Consider the following 21,490-nt stretch of genomic DNA (forward strand, 5'->3'; position numbering starts at 1 on the left):
ATATCGGTGACGGTGGTAGTAATGTATTAAAAAAATTGAGAGATTTTCCACCGTATCCTAATATTGTTGTGGAGAAGATTGAATGCACGAATCATCTTCTCCGCAATCTTTATAATAAAATACGTGAAGCGAGTAGTACCGGTGGTAGAAATATTTCAAAATTGAAGAAAGCCGTTGATAGCAGCGTTATGAAAATTCGAAACGCTGTAAAGGCTGTCGACTTTCGTCGCAATCGTAAAGTTAGTTGGCAAACAAAAATTTCAGAATTAATTAAAGATTTAAATAATATACCTAGCCATGTATTTGGTGAACATAAAGATTGTGCTTCGCTTCAATATTTCTGTAATGGACAACAGAAAGAAGGCGAGGAAAATCTTGTGTCCCAATTACGACGTGCAGGATTATTACAAAAAGTACAAAATGCTATGAAACACATAATAGAAAATGCCGATAGCTTACTATATAAATTTACTAGTAATTCTGTTGAAAGTTGTAATGCAATTATAAGTAAATTTATTGGTGGCAAGCGCGTTCATTATGTCATGAAAGGCTCTTATCAAACACGCGTTAAAGCAGCCGTATTGCAATGTAATACTTCGCAAGCCTTGAGTTCTGTTTGTCGTGCGATGGATAAAAAACCACCGAAACAATCAGAAATCATTGAAAATAAAAATATAATAAAAAATGCCAACCAACTTAAACGAACACGTGCGGCGAAAGAATTAGGTCTCTCTGTTCGTACATCTAAATTTTCCGCTAAAATAACGGCTGATAAAGATTATGGACCAAATGTAGAACGGCCAGATATCGAAGGTAATATGTACGAACAGCTGAGATGTAATCATTTTGAAATATTATTAGATCAGCAACGTAATCGTGCTGTATTGGAATGTGCTACACGGGATCAGCATGGTAACCCGGAGTGGCACAACATACGGCGAAATCTTCTCACTGCTTCAAACTTTGGAAAAGTTTGTAGCAGAAGAGAAACAACTTCGTGCCAAAATCTTGTGAAAGCAATTCTTTATCCTCCTCGATTGACTAGCGCGGCTGTTGAGTGGGGTAAAGTAAAAGAGATGATGGCACGAGAGCAATTGCAGATGGAATTAGGGATAGAAATTAAAAATTGTGGTTTATTTATAGATGAAACTATCCCATATCTTGCCGCGACGCCTGACGGCATTGTCGCAGACGATACTATCGTTGAGATTAAATGTCCTTATGCGGCGCGGCATGTATCTCCCATCGATGCAATGCTCAATAAAATTTCAGATATTCATAGAATTTTTGATAAAACGGATGACACTCGAATGAATCAAAGACACGCGTACTACTTACAAGTGCAGGGACAACTCCACATAACGCAAAGAAAGTATTGCATTTTTGCTGTGTGGACACCCTTTGGATTGAAGTACACGATTGTCGAGCGTGATGACAGATTTTGGGAAACAAAAATGTCAGCACTGCTTAAACGATTCTACGAGGACTGTTTAGTTCCTGAAATAGTAGATAGTAGAGTAGCAAGAAATATTCCTATTCGGGAACCGCAGTATGTCATCAAAGCACAAGCGGCTAAGAAAAATGACAAAAAAGTGGCAAGTGTTATCGAAAGCACTACTACCACTGTTGCTGTTCCAGAAATGGAGCAAGATGACGATTGCATTATAACTGATTACTCGAATGAAAAACGAGATCTAACTGAGGATGACATAAAAAGACAAAGAAAAATGTTTGATAATATTAAACCTTCTCTCTTATCAGTGAAGAATAATGTTTATAAGAGTAAATTAAATGACGACTCGTTAGATTTTTTTTTTACGCATTGTAAGAGAGACTTCTTGCTTTGAAACACAAAGTGTGTTATATTTAGAATACCCACACACAATTGAAGCTAGTTGTAGCAATAAAAGCTTACAAATTATTGGCGGAAATTGCACAGATCATTGGCGATGCATTTATTTTGATGGCACCAAACTTCACGTGAGTAGTAATACTATGAGAGTTCTAACCCAGGGGCAATGAGGGGCGGTGAGCGGCGAGGGGAACCCAGGGCGAGGGGGAATGACGTCACGCGGGGAGGGGGAATGACGTCACGCGGGAGGCGTCCGCGATGTACCGCGAGGGGTCCGCGGGGAGGGGGAGCGTCCGCGATTTAGGTGCCGGGTCCGCGGGGAGGGGGAGCGTTCGCGATTTTGGAGCCGGGTCCGCGAGGGGTCCGCGGGGAGAGAGGAATCCGTGAAAGACCGTATGAAGCTTTTTGGGTGAGGGGTCCGCGCGGAGAGAGGAACGCGAAGGAGAGCGCGAGGCACACGTGAGAGAGATGACACAAGCGAGGCGTATATGCAAGAGCGAGAGAGATAGCGCGAGATGGCTAGGTAGCGAGATGACGCGAGGCGTTCGCGAAGGAGAGCGCGAGGCGCACGCGAGAGAGATGACGCAAGAGCGAGAGAGATAGCGCGAGATGACGAGAGGTAGCGAGATGATGCGAAGGAGAGCGCGAGAGCTGATGCAGCGAAGGAGAACGCAAAGAGAGAGGCGTTCGTAAGAGAGACTTTTTTTTTTTAATAATATTTATAGTAATTTTTAATTAATAATAAGATTTTAATAGGAGGAAGGGGAGAGGACTTATTCTAAAATAAATACATTTATTTAATATTTAAAATAATTTTTATTTTTAAAATGAGTATGTGTGTGCAATTATACAATTTTGTGTGTGTGTGAATTTAAAATTTAAAATATAATAATATAATATGAATATAATATAATATAAAAATATAATAATATAATATGAATATATAAGAAAAAATACAAATAATAAGATAAACAATATAAAATGTAAAATATAATACAATAATTATAATATATAAAAATATAAAATATATAAATCAGCGCGATGGTGGCTGCGAGGTGGTGTCGGCGGTGGCTGTGAGGCGGCAGGGCGGAACTCCTGCATAACAGAAAAAAACATTAATAATCTTTAAATTTTAGAGTAAATTAACATGAATAAAAACTGATACTTACAATGCATACACACCGGACACATGTTGCATAACATTATTTGGTGCAACGGACCACCACAATCGCAACACCATTTTTTTAACATTACACCGTACATATTTGTTAAATGTTCACGTACTGCGTGAATAGATGTAAACAATTCCGCTATTCTTACGAAACAATGTGTACACAGTTTGAGATCATGTCCAGGGGTATAATAATAATATATAGCACACATCTTTATACTTTCATTCACTGTTAAAATTTCTGATGTGCTTAATACTTGCTGGGATGTTTCAGCGAAGTCTTCACTACATTCACTATTATAGTCTGAATCTATGAAGGGTTCTACATCTGACCCTTCATCTAATCCTTCTATATCACTATTATCAGATTCTTCCGCAATATCTATCATCTCCACCTCATTGTCAATGTTGTCGATTATAATTACATCTTCATCATCACTATCAATCATAATAACTTCTCTCTCCATTTTTGTCATTTCTAATCTTTACACCTCAAATATCATAAACTTTATGATGAACATCGCGAAGACAGATCCGCTCTCGGTAGAAACAGTAGGGGATGTATGACATAATAGCTTGAACGCTTACTCGGCACATGAGATAAGAAAACAGATGGTCCGAGACGAAGATTCCATGATGAGAATAAGCATATGAATAATATTTAAAATTGAAACCACAATCGAACGTCAATAGAACCACGTTCGAACCACCTTCGAACCACTTTCAAACCACGTTCGAACATCGATCAAACATCAATCAACCACCTTCAAACCACTTTCGAACCACCTTCGAACCCCGATCAAACATCAATCAACCACCTTCGAACCACTTTCGAACCACGTTCGTACCTCAATCAACCACTTTCGAACCACGTTCGTACCTCAATCAATCATTTTCGAACCACTTTCATACCTCGATCAACCACCTTCGAACCACGTTCGTATCTCGATCGAACGTCAATCAACCACCTTCGAACCTCGATCGAACATCAATCAACCACATTCAAACCTCAATCGACTACATTTAAAAATTATAACATAAGATTGCTGTCGCATACTGAAATTAATACGAGCACGTGCGGACATATAATTCTTGTATGCATATGAGGAAAAGGAGAGAGAGAGAACAAAGAGAATATTATTTTAATATTAATTTATTCAAAAAAGGGTGTGGCGAATCATTGCGATGATTTGACCACCAATTAAATATTTTAAATACATTTTCTAAAGCACAATTTTTTACATGTTTATCGCAACGTAGGCTATAGGTAGTATCTAAGTTGTTTAAGGTAGGAATATCTTCATAGTCTGCATCCAAGGTCTCAATAATGAAACCGTTTCTCGCATCGTCCATTATATCGATCAACCATTCTCGTTTTTCATGGCCTTTTACATACACAAGAGAGGATGACTCTTTTTCTTCTTGTATCATACCAGCGATAGCTGTTGTAATCAAACGCTGAGCCATGCTGTATGGAACGTTTCCATCTACCCATTGCAATCCATGATGATTTCGAGTCAACCATGAGGCTTGACGTCTCTCCGATTTTATGAGCACACCCCATGGTACGGGGCATGCGAAAAAATAATGTGAAACAATGAATCCTCTTCTCAGGATCGCCGCTTCCTTCACAATAAACTGTTTATTGAAAATAAATCCTTGTAGATCCACAAACGTTGGTACAACCATATTGTTGCAAGAATGTTGGACGACTGATGTTGATTGTTAAAAATCTCAATCTTTTATATCGGAGGATAAATGCTGATTAAGTAATTTTACGAACTATGTTGGTCAACGGACAATATTCGACAACACGATCATGCAAAATGAGACAATAGGCGGTAGTATTTGCCGGTACATCTTCCTTACATTCAAATTCTATTCTCACGTCCACGGTATAATTTTTGACAGATTCATTTTGTCGCGAACAATCAATAACTGCGAGAGGACCGCAATGTAGAAATTTTGCGATAGTTAGTACATTCTCAATATCACACCCGTAATAAGATTTGCGAAAACGAGAGTACATATCATACAGAATCGACCATCTGTTTTTATCAAAATCTAAATTTAAATCATCGTAGGGATAAGATTCAGAGTTTAGATATAGCTTAACGTTGGCTAATTTACAATGATCGAATGTAGTAACATCTTTTGTCATAACATTCTTTTTACCAGTCTGCAGTGCAAAGATCACATATCGTGGCTTTTCCAGCTGAGAGGCGGTTTTCACAGTCCATGAATGCTTGGTTGTACTATGTAACAGCGGAAATTCGTACAGATCCCAAGAGCGAAAACTCATGTTTAAGAATCGCCCGCTTTCCAATGCTCGTAACAAGGATAGTTTATTGATTTCATTCAATATTACATGCGGCATACGCCATTGTATCTTGATCAATTCAATATCAGCTTCAGCAGGTCCATACAGACAATTGTTGTCGTTGCGCGAACGTATCAAAATTAATTCGTGGCGAGCATTAATCACAACTCGCTTGTAATCTTCGCAAAATCCCAACAGCATGTTGAGCGGTACGCAAAAGTTAAACATGCAACTATCACCACATGATCCATTATGTGTCATATCCCACCCGGCATTCTTCAAGATTTTACTTCTCTCGGTAGTTAAAGAGACATAATTTTTCAACGTAGAAGTTATTCCAACGGTTCTGTTGCGATCAATCTCCACACCATCGAGTTCATATCAAATTTCATCAAACATGAACGCAACGCAGTTATTTGCCAATACCAGCGTTTCATTTGCATCCATTTTAGATATCGTCAACTTTCCCTCAACATACAGAAAGCTTTCGCACGGTAACGTGTACAAATCCTGGTGGTGTATAGGTATCCGTATCTCATCGCTATGTCCAAGCGATGAGTTGGCGTATGGATTGTATGTATGTGTCTCAACTTTGACGATACGATCATCAAAGACTGGTTCACCACCAATATTCAAAATATCAATCATCTTTTCGTACGATGAATCCCAATGATTTTAAAAATTCGCGATTCAATGCGCTGAGTTTCTTTTTGAGTGTAACGAGATCTCTGATTATTGTCGCTCACTGCCGCAGTTGCTCTCGCAAAAGTATTGTCCCTCGTAAAAGTATTGTCCTTCGTAAAATTATTGTCTCTCACGTGCTCCGTATCATTTAGCACGATCATCACACGCTAATTTTGTCGACGCCGTACGTGCAATCTTACTCTTACGTAACTTCCTCTCCTCGAAAATCCAGCAATCGTCCTTCTTGATCAACAATGCGTATGATCAGTAATGCTCCGTACGACGATCGGGAGATAAATGATCTGTGCAGGCGTTTCCGATATCTTATATCCTGGCGGCACGCTCGGTGAAAATTCATGTATCGTGTGTACGCGCTTGTCATTACTGTACGCACCAGTGGTGACGCTACATTCTATACGGATAATATTCACGCTAATAATATTTATAGGTAAATCCGAATCATGCCATTTGTGAGGTTGCAATATACGATTCGACGAGAATCCCAACAGCGATCCAATGCTGTCTGGTTTACTAAAATTTATTCTATAGATGCATTTGATTTCGCTCTTTAGAGTATTATGATTGGCGCGAAGCGCTATTGCATCTTCATTCTGCTCTTTATTGGAAGGATATTGTGAAATTGCACGTCTCAGATACTCATCTATAGCTTGTATTTCGTATGATCCTTCGGGTATCGTAATTGCCTTGTCATCGTTATCAAAGTAAAATTTATTATTCTTAGAATTTACATTCGGTATCGTATGATAAGTTTCAAAATCTGTTAAACCGAGCTCATAATCACCATTAGATAAATCTATAGCTGGAAAGTAGCTTACAGCGAGAACGCTACTTTTGCCAGTCAACGTTAGTGTTAGCGAAATGACTCCACGACCTTCCATAGCGCGATTATGACGTTGCATTTCTTCAAGCTGACGTTGCGCAGCCTTGCTATCATTCACAGCCTTTGCGACTCCCGCTGCTCCACCGGCCAACGAACCGAGAACTCCCAACAATGGTAAAATTGGCAAGATACCACCACGCTTCGCCACAGGCAGTATTCGTTTCTTCTCCTTTTTCAAAGATTTTTTCGTCTTCATCCCCATACCGAATTTTGTCTTTGCTTTCATAGCTGCCCAAACAGTCGTAGCGGCTGCTCTTTCACCAAGAGTCGAATCTCTCGCAGTAATACGTTTTCGCGCTTTCGCAGCGAGTATATTGTCAGCAACGTGTCGTTCTCTGAGGGCGTTGCTTTGAGAATATGCAATGTCGTGCTCGCGACACGCGGCATCCAATGGATTAATGCCTGGATCACCTGTAGTCAATCGCTTTTCCAAATGAGTCCCCGGACCGCAAAACTGATAGCCGGGGATATGTAATTCGATCGGAAGTGCGTTTATCGCGCGATTAATGAGACCACTACCTATTTTCGTTGACATTCGCTGCAATCCTTTATCATCGGCGCTGGACCGTCGATGTGCGTTCGCTGCCACGGTCGATTGTAATGTTCGAAACAGCGGCGACAGGCCTGAATCTCTAGATCCGCCTTTATGTGTTCCGGAAGCTTGTCCCACACGTAGTGGATGTGATTTTCGTATCGCAATAAAAATGCTTTTGGTACAAATTGTAGCTGTTCGGCGCTTAAACCGTGAATATCGGAAGCACTTGTTAGCAGAAGAAACATTTTTTCGCTACTGAGCGATTCATGGTTCCGCGCAGCTATAAATAGGCTCTCCATGACTCATTCATTCATTCGAGAGAAAACATGCGGTTCGTTCAGCAATCGACGATAATCAAAGTTACAAATTTCGACGATAAAACACGGTTAATGTTGGATAAAGAAATACGCAGACATGGAAACATGCTACCAAATACTATACGCGGTATCATCTGCGGCCCCTCGAATTGCGGTAAAACTAACGCATTGATTAGTTTGATAGAAAGCTCGCACGGCGTTTGCTTCGAGAACATGTACGTTTACTCGAAATCGCATCAACAACCGAAATATCGATATTTGGAAAATTTGCTATCAACGATAGAAGAAATTGGTTATTTTACATTCTCTAATAATAGCGATGTCATTCCATCGAGTGAGGCGCTTCCGAATTCCATTTTTATCTTTGATGACGTGGCATGCGACAAGCAAGATATGATAAGAGAGTACTTTGCAATGGGACGACACTCGAACGTCGACTGTTTCTATCTTTGTCAAACGTATGCCAAGATACCCAAGCATCTTATACGTGACAATGCAAACTTATTAATTTTATTTAAACAAGATGGGACAAACTTGTGTACAACGATCACGTAAATACAGATATGTCTTACGATAATTTTCGCGCTTTTTGCCAGAAATGTTGGCAATATAAATATGGATTCGCGGCGATTGACAAGGACAGTCCGCTGACTAATGGACGATATAGAAAAGGATTTAATGAATTTGCAATACCGCAAAGCAATTAGTCGCTTTCGACATATTGATCGAGCAACGTCTAAATTACAACATGATGAATAACGATCATGAAAAGATTGTGAGAGAGATTGCGAAAACGAGCGATTCAATCCGCAAAAAATATCGTTTCTTGAAAACTGGTAAAATGGAGGAGGATGCATTGGAGAGGCATTTTAAACCAATCTCTGAACCTCTGAAACAGCTTGTTGAAAACACAGTCGGTGTTGAGTCTGGTGAAGAAAAGATTGAACCATCGAGTATGCTCGGAGAGAAAAAAGAGTTTAAAACAAAGCGATCAAATATATCATTGAGCGGTATAACTTCTACTCCAAAGCGAATCAAAAGCAGGCGTATGCAACAATTATTGGATGCAACTACTTCTACTCCGATACAAGATGTACAACCAAGACAATTATTACATGATAAGACATCTATCGAGGACATTTTCGAGACTTCACCTGAATCGCTTGTGACATCGATTCAACATTCATTACAAACATCTGAGGGTCAAAATTCATTGCGAAATCACCTGGGTCCACTTGCTCAAAAATATGTGGCAGCTATATTGAGTCAAGATAAAAATTCCAAGATGGATTACGTATACGGTGTTAAATTTATCGACAAAGGAATGATGCTCGGTAATAAAAATTTCGATGTGGATAAAAATGATAATATAATTATCGATGGATCAAAATACGTTGGAACAGCAGGTCTTTACGAGCTGGTTTTCAAGAGAATTCCCGACGATGAAATATATACTGCAAATGACTTGCAAAACTACAAAAGTATATTAATAAGAACAAATGCGCACAGACGAAATGGTAATGTGAATCAGCCTGTATTAGGTAACAAGGGATACAAATATAAATATATAATCGCACCATTATTCTCTGATAAAAAATCTGGAAAAGGTATACCGCGTGCTATGATCTTAAACAATAATAAGATTGATTACGTGCATTGGAATGATCCCAACGAATTGGTAGATCGTCTGCGATTGCTCGAAGCTTCACGTCAAGCCGGCAACAACGCCCACGGTAATGAAATATTGTCGATTATCGAGGAACTTTACGAAGCTGGCATTATTATAAAATAAGTTATACATCCACGATACGAGTCAGTCTGTCAATATTAGTGGTATCGAAATGTCGATTAATAAATTTGGATTATCACTTGGAACGTGGAATAATAATTCATATTATCAATGGAATGGATTACTAAGAAATTACGTGCGCGATAACACTGTGTCTAACAGCCTCCGGCTATGACGCAAGATCGCGCAAGATACGACGTGTAGCGCAACCGGAAGATGATAATGATGCAGCCAACAAACGATATGTCGAAGCGAGTGTTAAGCTTTTGAGAGATCAACAGAAAGAAATTGAGAAAAAAATAATAAGGCTTGAAGGGAATATGCAGGCGCTATTATTAACGCTAGATAAAATGATTGTAACGCAGACTACATCAAAAGATACTTAAAGAACTGTACGTGAAAATTATATCACATTATTACAAATATGCCTCGATCAAACACCTCTGAAAAGCAGCTACTCGTGGAGGAATTGCACGCTCCAGCGAGAAGAAATTTTCCGCGTAGACGCGTTATAGTACGTGGATACGACGACCTGTGGCAAGCTGACGTGGTCGAGATGCGTCCTTATGCAAGAGTTAACAAAGGATACAATTACATACTCACCGTCATCGATGTGTTGAGCAAGTATGCATGGGCCGTGCCGCTCAAGAATAAGAGCGGACGCGAAACAGCTGATGCCATCGCCGAGATAATTCGAGATAGCAAGAGATGTCCGAGAAACATACAAACCGATAGAGGAAAAGAATTTTACAATGCAAATGTGCAGAAACTCGTAAAAAAACACAACATCAATCATTACTCGACGTATTCTGTTATGAAAGCCTCAGTGGTGGAACGATTTAATCGTACTTTAAAGAACAATATGTGGAAAATGTTTACACTTAATGGCAATTACAAGTGGATCGACGCGCTGTCCCGACTCGTTGCAGAGTACAATGCGCGAAAACATCGCACTATCGGCATGAAACCTATCGATGTTACTCCGGAGATTGCCGAAAAACTTTTAAATACGATATACAGTAACGTAAAAATTGCTGCTCCGGCAAGATTCAAAGTAGGCTGTCAGGTACGCGTGAGTAAATTCAAGACCATCTTCGAAAAAGGTTTTACACCAAATTGGACTACCGAAATATTTAAAATTATCAAAGTGCAGAAAACTAATCCTGCGACATATATACTTGAAGATTCGCGCGGAAATTCCGTCGCCGGAGGATTCTACGAGTACGAGTTACATCATGTTGCAAATCCCGATGTATATCTCGTGGAAAAGGTTTTGCGGAAAAGAGGTGATGATGTTTATGTGAAATGGTTGGGACTGGATAAATCTCACAACTCATGGATTCATAAAAATAATGTATTATAAACATTTATTTAAAATATTTGTACACTCTTTATTTTACAATATATTTATCTAATAATTTTATAAATACAAATATACATATAATATACATATTTATACAAAATATACATATACAAAATATACAAAATATACATATTTTACAACAAATATTATTTACAAAGGTATTTTATAATGTCCCCATGGTAATGTATCAGTGGTTTCAGGTATGATATACCGCTTGTCATCGTGAGGACTTAGAGCAATTTTCGTCTCGCGAATGGTGTATACTTCATGCAATTTCGATCTTATACATGACTGACTACGTGTCATTTCAATCTCTTCATTCAAACACCGCGTATAATCATCAAACGTTATCGTTCTCGCGACAACGTTACTCTTGACACCTTTTACTTTTTTCGTATCTTTCTTGCCATCCATTCGCAAGGCATACATTTTTGCTCTAAGCCCTACAAATTCGGTCATAATCACACCGTTGTTTTCATCTTTCATTAGACCGGGTACCTTTTTATTCACGAGCGGTATACCGTACACATTGTCCGCAGTGTAATCGCTCGTATCAAATTTGTCGAGGTTGCGCTTTATATTCTCGTACACATCTTCGCATTCGATGTGGTATATTAGGCTGTCTGTGTCGGTGTACATTACCCGGCATCTGTCACGATACAGCGGTGACATGTACTCATGATGAAATTCATATAAACATGTTTTGGAGATGTCGAGTATGCACATGCCAACATAGATTGGTTTATAAAATTTTACCTTGAGTTTGCGTAATTCGACAGAGATTAGATTTTCCGAAAAGATACTTCTACTGTGAAAATTTGGTTTCGCAATCATTGCCTCTGCACCGTATCTTCCTTCCCAATGTGTGATAAGTTTTACATCAACCCGATTACGCACATTTTCCAACGTTTTGCCGAGTACTGCATTATTCATCAATTTATATAAATTTTTTTCAATATCATTTTTTGCTTGCGTTCTAAATTGCGTATTAAGTTCGATATAATTTCGAAGCCATGGAGATTGCGCGAATTGTAATATGCGACGTATTTTTGCAACGCGAAGGCCGTGATGTACATTGCTGCAGGTTGCGGTAGTGTATCACATATCGCTTCTTGTCGTATAGCGTTGCGAGAAGCTTATCTTCCCGCTTGCCTGGCGGCTTGTCGCATGTCGGGCAAAACGGTAGGTCAGTGTGCGTGTCGTGAAGATGACGCGGATATTCTAAATCTACCTCGAGGATGTAGCCTGTGGGTGAATCGAGCGCGATAGATGATGTGTCGAAATTAGATACATCGTCGACCCATTGAAAATCAGCATAAGGCAATCCATACAAATTATTTACATCGAAATACATTAGATATGAAGATGGTTTCAATGGATCGTACGACTGCATGTACTTGTTATTAGCGTGTGCATATCTGTTTGAACATTGACTCAGACCGCCGCGTATACCCCGTTCGATAAACATTACCATGTCAACGTCTGTAAGTAATTCGAACGTAATTTTTGTGTGCTTTAACATGGCGTCCCACGTATACCCGGGGAGAGTATAGTAATACGCGGGGTCGAGCCCATAACTCTCGATACATTTATCCCGGAAATTTTAAAAAATGTCGGCTAATAACATAACATCAGTTTTTAAATATAAGTCGCTATATTCGCCCAGCGTTCGAATGGAGAACCGCTCCCATACGTTTTCAGCGTGCGCGTAATCGTTCTCGGATACAGTGTCGCCGGTCAAGGAACTGTAAAGTGATTCGCGCGGCGGTAGACATGTATCATGTAACCTTTCAAAACAGTTGATGTATTCATATGGCATATTTCCGTGTTAATAATTCGAAATTTTCTGTGGATAAATTTTGAAATTTCAATTGTAAATTTTTGAGTTTATCTTTACTTAGAAATGATGTCAATTTATCGAGACTAGTATTGAGAAATTTGTATGAATCGATAAAACGTAATTTAATATTTCTGGATTTGTCTTCGGCAATTTGAACATTTTTTGTAAATAATATATATTTTTCTTTAGTTATTGGAAGTAATTCGATTCCCCCTTCGAACGCTGTAACTATTTCCTTAATTATGAAATGTGAGTCGTAACCGGATAAATTATGAAATACTATTGGAATACAAAAAGAGTTTTTATAATTTAAGTTGCAATTTGAGTGTGCTGGACCTCTGTACCGCCCGGTCAGATGACAATGATCGCGTACGCGTGTATCGTCATCTTGCGTGAATGGTTTCTCACATATATGACAATGTGTCGCGCTATGAAATTTTTCCCACTCGTCTGATGTTAAATTTACCATGGGGACGTTAGTTGCCAAAATATTCTTTACGCGTATCGCTAAATTTTGTAGTTGTTCGGAAAACCACGAAACGCAATCTACACTACGACGAGAATAATACTCGGATAATGAATCGTCATATGAGCAATGTACATAATATGCTATACTAAATACTTGGTGATGTTGATATAAATTCTTTTCTTCTTCCTTCTTATCCGTCTTTGTCAGTACGCATTCGAGGTCAGCGTATACGACAAAAGGAAGCCGTTCTTTCCTGGTATAGTTGGTGAAGCTGAGCCACTTGTCCTTATCACTCGGTAACCGGATAGCGCAGTCATTCATCTCTCCACAGTCTACCATATGTGACTGCAACTTGTCCTCAGACCCGAAATAATGCATACATCTGTAAAATTACAATTATAAACAATTTTATTTTATATACATATATAATTTACAATAAATATACATATATAATTTGCAATAAATATACATACCGATCGCAGATATATTTTTGACCATTATGTTTGCTCAATTGCGAGCTCACGAGCCGGGAGAGATTCTTGATGCATGTGAAATGTCCAATGTTGTTGCTGTCTTCCACGTACAGCAAGTTGACGTGTCTGTCTTTCTTCTGCTCGCTGAGACGCATTGGGACAATGTTCTTTTCTTCGATACAGTACACATTTATCGAAATGTTGTTTGATAGTTCAAATTTCTTAATTTGATTCACAGTCACTGGAAACTCAATGTCTTGGAGATTCAGCACTGTCGAATAATGGGGATATGAGGATTCCCGTTCCACTTTTCTATCAGCAGGATATAGAGCAGCAACAACTGCCCATGCAAAACATGCATTGTCTTTTGATTGCACATTCACCACTGCTCTTTTGTTCATTATTTCTCGCGGTAATTTAATGTGACATCCCGCACGCATTGGATTATACTTGTTTATATTTACAGTTAAATTGTTTATTCGCGATAATGCCCAACCACTATCACGTTCTTGAAATTCTTCTAGCGATGCTAGTGTGGGCTCGATAACGCGGCGTTTGTACCATTCATGTAAATCGGAGGTGTGATAGATTTCATAGTTTTTAGTGTTGACACTTTTATTGGCGCGCTTATCACCCGACACGAACTCTCCATTAAACATAGTGTTCACTTTTACACTAGTGTGTTTTTGCATAACTTGTTGCATGTGTTCGATCACAATGTCTTTGGCATCTTCAAGAAATTGACGAGGTTCAATGTGATTATAGTTTATTACCGTACCAGTCAAGATGCGGCTCTCGAACGCCGTATCAATCTCTCGCCATATGAGTTCGATGTCTCGCGAACTGCATCCGGCACCTGCGTGTACAAAACATCGGCGTACCGAATTTTTCAACCCTTCTAAGCGAGCAATTTGGGCGACAAGTGATTGTCGAACTCCGATCGGTAATCGTGGACGTTTGATTCGGCTTTGTTCTTCCAATGATTCGATGTATTGGTCACATTGCTGCTCCCACACAATGTATTCCTCCACCGAATTCACCCTTGCTGATTGCTCCATCAAAATTGCTTCCAATTGTGCCATTTTTGAGATGCTCCTGCTGAACCTCTGACAAAGATACTGACAGAGTATGCCTCCTTACCAGCATTTTTATTTGATCACTGACACTTGAAAAACTCGAGTATGTTGCATTTTGCACATTTGACCTTGACAATAATTCTAATATTTCATTAAGGATGATGTCATAGCAGCCGCGCATCGGCGCTTGAAAATTTTGAATATGTTACATTTTGAACACCTGAGACTGATGTCATAGCAGCAGCTGTGCATTAGCGCTTAAAATTTTGAATATGTTACATTTTACACATTTTGACCTTGACAATAATTCTAACATTTCATTTGAGGATGATGTCATAGCAGCCGCTGTGCATTAGCGCTTAAAATTTTGAATATGTTGCATTTTGCACATTTTGACCTTGACAATAATTCTAACATTTCATTTGAGGATGATGTCATAGCAGCCGTGCATCGGCGCTTGAAAATTTTGAATATGTTGCATTTTGCACATTTTGACCTTGACAATAATTCTAACATTTCATTTGAGGATGATGTCATAGCAGCAGCTGTGCATCGGCGCTTTGATTGGTTGAAAATAATATCGGATCAGCAATAATCCCCACCCCATCACAATGGATATTATGGATAAAATTTAAAAATAATTTAGTATTACATTGATCACTCGATTGAAAAGGTTCTTTTAAAATGTACTCCGCCAGCATGAATTATTACGTTCCAGTACAAGAGAGCAATGTTTTGTACAAGAAGAAATGTGACAAGTAAGTTTCAATATTATCTGTTAAATGAATTTTTCAATAAACAACTTTTTTTTTTTTGTTGTTAAATAATTATTTTCAATAAAATTTTTGTAGCGCTTCATCTCATCGTGCGGCTCGTATACTTGGAAGAAGATACGTCTTAACCCCAACATCATACAAATATTTGGAAATAGAAATCAGCGTCGGAATAATATCCTATGTGGAATTGGCTCTCGATGATAATCGAGGCAATCAAATAATATTACTCATTGAAACATGGAAATCTCTAATGCGGAAACGAGCAGACATTGAGCAGCTAACTGAAACTCCGCTATGGATTAGTGATCTGACACTCGAAGCGGTTAACATGTATACTTCAAAAATTATAAAAATTACTTCATCTGATAATTCTTTGTACATGAAACCATCAACGTTACTACATTTATTCGATTTCGACAAATGTATTGATCATATGTATTCCTGGCTGTGTGAGAATACTCATAGTGTTAATGAAAAATTTAAGCAATTTGTAAATATTTTACAATGTGATAATATCCACGATGTGAGCAATGCCGCAAAGGCGATACGTGATAGTAACATGTTTAATAGCGAATCACTTATAGATTGTGAATTGATAACTTGTGCTATAAATGAAATTATTTATAATGCTTGCAACAAATAAATTATTTTACTGTTAAACTGTGTTTAATTATTTCTTTCCCGCCCCTGTTCTATATGTATATGAATAGTATGATGTGCACAAGCATTATCAGCAAAACTCTTCAAAAAAAATGATGAGCTAGATGATACTCCAGTTAGAACAGAGAGATGAAGAGAGATGTAGAATTAAAATCAAGAGGGGAGCAACATTATAATATATGTGTCGTGTCATAGAGTAGCAGACTTATACTCACATGCTCGTGCTGTGCGGTTGCATGAAACTGTAAGATATACTCTAATTGAAGGGAAAACGTGTTGTAAAGATGTTAACTCTGGAGGAATACATTGCATCGCTGGAAAAAGATGTGTTAAAAATTGCTGCTGCGTTTGAAAAAAAAAATTTTGCAGTGCGTCCGACTGAAAGTGATAAAGTGAGTTATAGTAAATGGGAGTTGGAGTGTGATGGATGTATCGACTTGTTAGAAGGAAAATGCCCACAAGAACTAATGAGAATTTTCGTAATGAAAATCAACCCAAAGAAATTATTAATTGGAAATTTGCAGTCACGGACCGCTCGAATCGCGCGACTTGAAGAAATAAGAAGATCGCTACGCAGACGTTACTTAAGCGTAGATACCAATGTTCCAGCACTATCGACAAACACTCCAGTAAATTCAATGGTGCAGGCAATACACGGGTGTGAAATAGGTTTTAAAAAACGTCACACGAAAAACCTGTATGATTGCATCTTTACGCATAATTTGTATCATTCTCCACTCGACTATTTTGATTGGCGAGTTCAAAATTTCTGTGTAACAGAACTCAATCCTGGTTGTATGGCAAACGAGTTTTGGTAAGTCTCATTAATTTTATAACTAAATTAAAATATTTAAAAATTATTAAATTAATAAAAAAAAAACTTTTTTTTTTTGTTATGCAGAAACCGCATCCACCTCGCCCTGCCGCCTCACAGCCACCGCCGACACCACCTCGCAGCCACCATCGCGCTGCTTTATATATTTTATATTTTTATATATTATAATTATTGTATTATATTTTACATTTTATATTTTACATTTTATATTGTTTATCTTATTATTTGTATTTTTTCTTATATATTCATATTATATTATTATATTTTTATATTATATTCATATTATATTATTATATTTTAAATTTTAAATTCACACACACACAAAATTGTATAATTGCACACACATACTCATTTTAAAAATAAAAATTATTTTAAATATTAAATAAATGTATTTATTTTAGAATAAGTCCTCTCCTCTTCCTCCTATTAAAATCTTATTATTAATTAAAAATTACTATAAATATTATTAAAAAAAAAAGTCTCTCTTACGAACGCCTCTCTCTTTGCGTTCTCCTTCGCTGCATCAGCTCTCGCGCTCTCCTTCGCATCATCTCGCTACCTCTCGTCATCTCGCGCTATCTCTCTCGCTCTTGCGTCATCTCTCTCGCGTGCGCCTCGCGCTCTCCTTCGCGAACGCCTCGCGTCATCTCGCTACCTAGCCATCTCGCGCTATCTCTCTCGCTCTTGCATATACGCCTCGCTTGCATCATCTCTCTCACGTGTGCCTCGCGCTCTCCTTCGCGTTCCTCTCCGCGCGGACCCCTCACCCAAAAGCTTCATGCGGTCTTTCACGGATTCCTCTCTCCCCACGGACCGCTCGCGGACCCTAAAATCGCGGACGCTCCCCCTCCCCGCGGACCCCTCGCGGACCCGGTTCCAAAATCGCGAACGCTCCCCCTCCTCGCGGACCCCTCGCGGACCCGGCACCTAAATCGCGGACGCTCCCCCTCCCCGCGGACCCCTCGCGGACCCGGTACCAAAATCGCGGACGCTTCCCCCTCCCCGCGGACCCCTCGCGATACATCACGGACGCCTCCCGCGTGACGTCATTCCCCCTCCCCGCGTGACGTCATTCCCCCCGCCCCTCACCCCCCTCATTGCCCCTGGGTTAGAACTCTCATAGTATTACTACTCACGTGTACGACAGCTTACCTGATACTACGTACGATAAATTGCATGCTAAAGAAAAAGAATATATTCGCCTTCGTTATTCCAAGATAAACGAATATGATATAATTTTCGAAGAAGTGCAAACACAACCGAATTGCACCTCTTGCGGAATTTATGCTGCAGCTTTCGCTACAACTGTAGCCTTGAAAGAAAATCCTTGTAATAAAAAATATTCCAGTGACGTACAATGCATGAGACGTCATTTAATTAAAATTCTAGAAAGCAACAAATTATTGCCTTTCCCGAATTAATATTTTTCATTATCATCTTTGTAAGCTTTTATTGCTGTCATTATGCAAAAATAAGTAATGATAAAATAAGATGGTAAAAGTTATCTGCAATTGTCATTGTACAGAACATATAGTAATATGTAATTGTTACTCTATCTCGCATGCGAATAAAAATTTCGGAGAGACGATAAAAGGATATTGGTTGCGTTCTTACGGGAATGGGCGTTGGAGGGGCCCATTCTATTTTTTATATATGTAATATTAATATAAAATTTTGTTATACTTTTGTTTTGAAAATAGTGCATTGCAAATTAGATCGCAATTTGAACTGAGGTGATTGTGTCGGAAAGTGTTAATATTATTAGATAAGTTTTGTTTTGCAATGTACTATTTTCAAAAATATATAGTAATAGGCAGATAAAAATTAAACAAATTACAAAATACAAGTATAGAAACACATATACATAAATGATATAAACAAAGTTGCAAGTAAAATAACAAGAAATATTTTATAAAGTATACTTCCCATAATATGGTTGAGGTCACTTTGCGACGCAATCATTTAACTTAGTTTAAATTGCGATCCACTCGAATTATTAATTCGTGTTGTTTATTAAATATTATGCACAGAAATAATAGCAATTACATACATTTAAATTTTTATTTACTTCAAATTATAGAGTAGAATACAAATTAATAAAACAGATATTTAAAAGTATGTATGTTTATATGTACATTGCTGGCTATTGTTTACTGTACATTGTATACATATTATTATACATCTTTATCCCATGAGATGAGTTATCGTACTGTATTAAAAAATTTTAAATGAAAAAGATCTTAGAAATACAATCAAATATATAATTAATAAATTAAATGTTTCATTGCATTGGAAAAAAATGCATATATCAGACTTTTATTAACATTTGTTATTTATATTAATTATATTAATAAATCTAATATTTTTATATTTATATTACATATTTTTTACAATATTTTATATTTAATATTTATATATAACGATTTTCGGGATAAGAATATGTAACAATATGTTGTAGCGCTTCTGTTTTTGTGTTTCCGATAAGCGCAAAAAATAATGATTTTATTCTAACTCAAACTAATTGATATTTTAATATAATATAATTCACATTGTTTTCTTTTCAGAAATGAACAATTTATTTTATTATAATTATATTGATATTAATCTATGTATGCAGCATAGAGTTGCTTATTGTTACAGATAGATTTGGAGTAAACATGTCTGAAGGGCGGATCATTTTAAATGGAGAGGCGTGGATACCACTGAATCAACGCCATTGTATTGCAGCAGGTAACGTATGCACAGTGGGGGTTTTAGTGAGTAAGAATCTCACACTACCCCGGAAAACCGGGGTGCCTTTTGAAGGTTTCCCCCACTTAAAAAAAAAAAAAAAAAAAGCTTCATAAATCATTTACAACTACACATGCACGCTCACGTTACGCTCTCTCTCTCACACACACACACAGAGAGTTACTATATAGATTTATTATAATTTGTTTACGGAATTATTTTGCATTTATATACAAGATCCCAAGTAGCGAGAGAGAAAGAAAGAGAGAGAGAGAGAGAGAGAGAGAGAGAGAGAGAGAGAGAGAGAGAGAGAGAGAGAGAGAGAGAGAGAGAGAGAGAGAGAGAGAGAGAGAGAGACAGACAGACAGAGACAGAGACAGAGACAGAGACAGAGACAGAGACAGAACAGAGACAGAGACAGAGACAGAGACAGAGACAGAGACAGAGACAGAGACAGAGACAGAGACAGAGACAGAGACAGAGACAGAGACAGAGCAGAGACAGAGACAGAGACAGAGACAGAGACAGAGAGAGAGAGAGAGAGAGAGAGAGAAAGTATAAAAAATATTTAAAACTCATTTTCAAAGATATTTTATAAATGTAAAAATAAGTCCCTTTTAATTCATTAAAAAAACGTTTATTATTTTCACTGTAATATACGTATAAATATTAATTGAACGTTTACAATATTTTATTAATAAAATATGAATTAAATACTAATAAAATAAATATTTAATAAGCGTTAAATAAATATTTATTTTATTAATATTTTTTATTAATAATTTATGAAATATTAAATATTTAAACTTTAAATAAAAATAGTGTAAAATAAATGAATGTTTTTTAATGAATAAAAAGGTACTTTATATTTTAACATTTTTAAAATATCTTTGAAAATGAGTTTTAAACATTTTTTATACATTCTTGTGTTCTTTGGGATGTGTATAGTTGTACAATGATATTTTCAATATTAAAAAATTTTTTAGTTTGTCGCCTTTACAAAATATATTTTTAATTTTTGTATATTCCAATATATTATTAAAAAAAGCAAAAAAAAGAAAAAAACATTTTGATACTGATAGATTTGAACTCGAATTTTCTGGGTGATAGACTGAACACTCTCTTGCATCATACGTTTTTCGTAAGTCCTTTTACGTTATTTAAGTTATTTATGGAGCAGATTATACAATATCAATATAATCGAAAAGAAATCAGGAATCAACATTTTCGTCGATCTATGATTGCAACAAAATAATATACAAAACATTCGTTCTCTCCTTGTCTCTCTATCGCGCTGACGATACATAAAGGGTGCATTCCGTTTCTCGCATGATGCGCATGAAGTGACAGAAAATCTATAATATGCGTGACGTGAACTATAGATTTTCTGTCACTTCATGCGCATCATGCGAGAAAAGGAATGCACCCAAAGTATCGATGAAAAAGTATATAAATGAAAACTTAATACATATATAATTTTTAGATACAAATGGTATATATGTATATACGCACATGTGTGCATAAGCATATAAAAATTACAAAAAGCGGGTGCTTCTTAGTCTTGCTACGCTACTGCCTTCTGCTACGAAAGGCCAAAAAGCATTTTCAGGCCGTATCTCGCGTATAGCATGGTGTGTGTACGTGTACAGACATACACCACTACATAGAACCTGGGAGTTAATTTCTCAGCGTTGGCAAC

At 37.5% G+C, this 21,490-nt stretch overlaps 1 protein-coding gene across 1 annotated transcript; it reads right to left on the reverse strand.

Annotated features, from left to right (window-relative positions):
• Nucleotides 1-3,120: 3,120 nt before the first annotated feature.
• LOC145934194 (uncharacterized) lies at nucleotides 3,121-14,796 on the reverse strand. The gene is made up of 4 exons (XM_083034566.1): nucleotides 13,715-14,796; nucleotides 13,388-13,623; nucleotides 3,281-3,501; nucleotides 3,121-3,135 (listed from the first exon to the last, which is right to left on the reverse strand). Exons 1-4 carry the CDS (start codon nucleotides 14,794-14,796, stop codon nucleotides 3,121-3,123), a joined length of 1,554 nt encoding a protein of 517 aa, XP_082890692.1.
• Between the last annotated feature and the right edge of the window lie 6,694 nt (nucleotides 14,797-21,490).

This window comes from Prenolepis imparis, unplaced genomic scaffold, assembly GCF_030444845.1.
Source record: "Prenolepis imparis isolate NDT839.2.m4 unplaced genomic scaffold, iyPreImpa1.0 SCAF_3, whole genome shotgun sequence".
Lineage (NCBI taxonomy): Eukaryota > Metazoa > Arthropoda > Insecta > Hymenoptera > Formicidae > Prenolepis > Prenolepis imparis.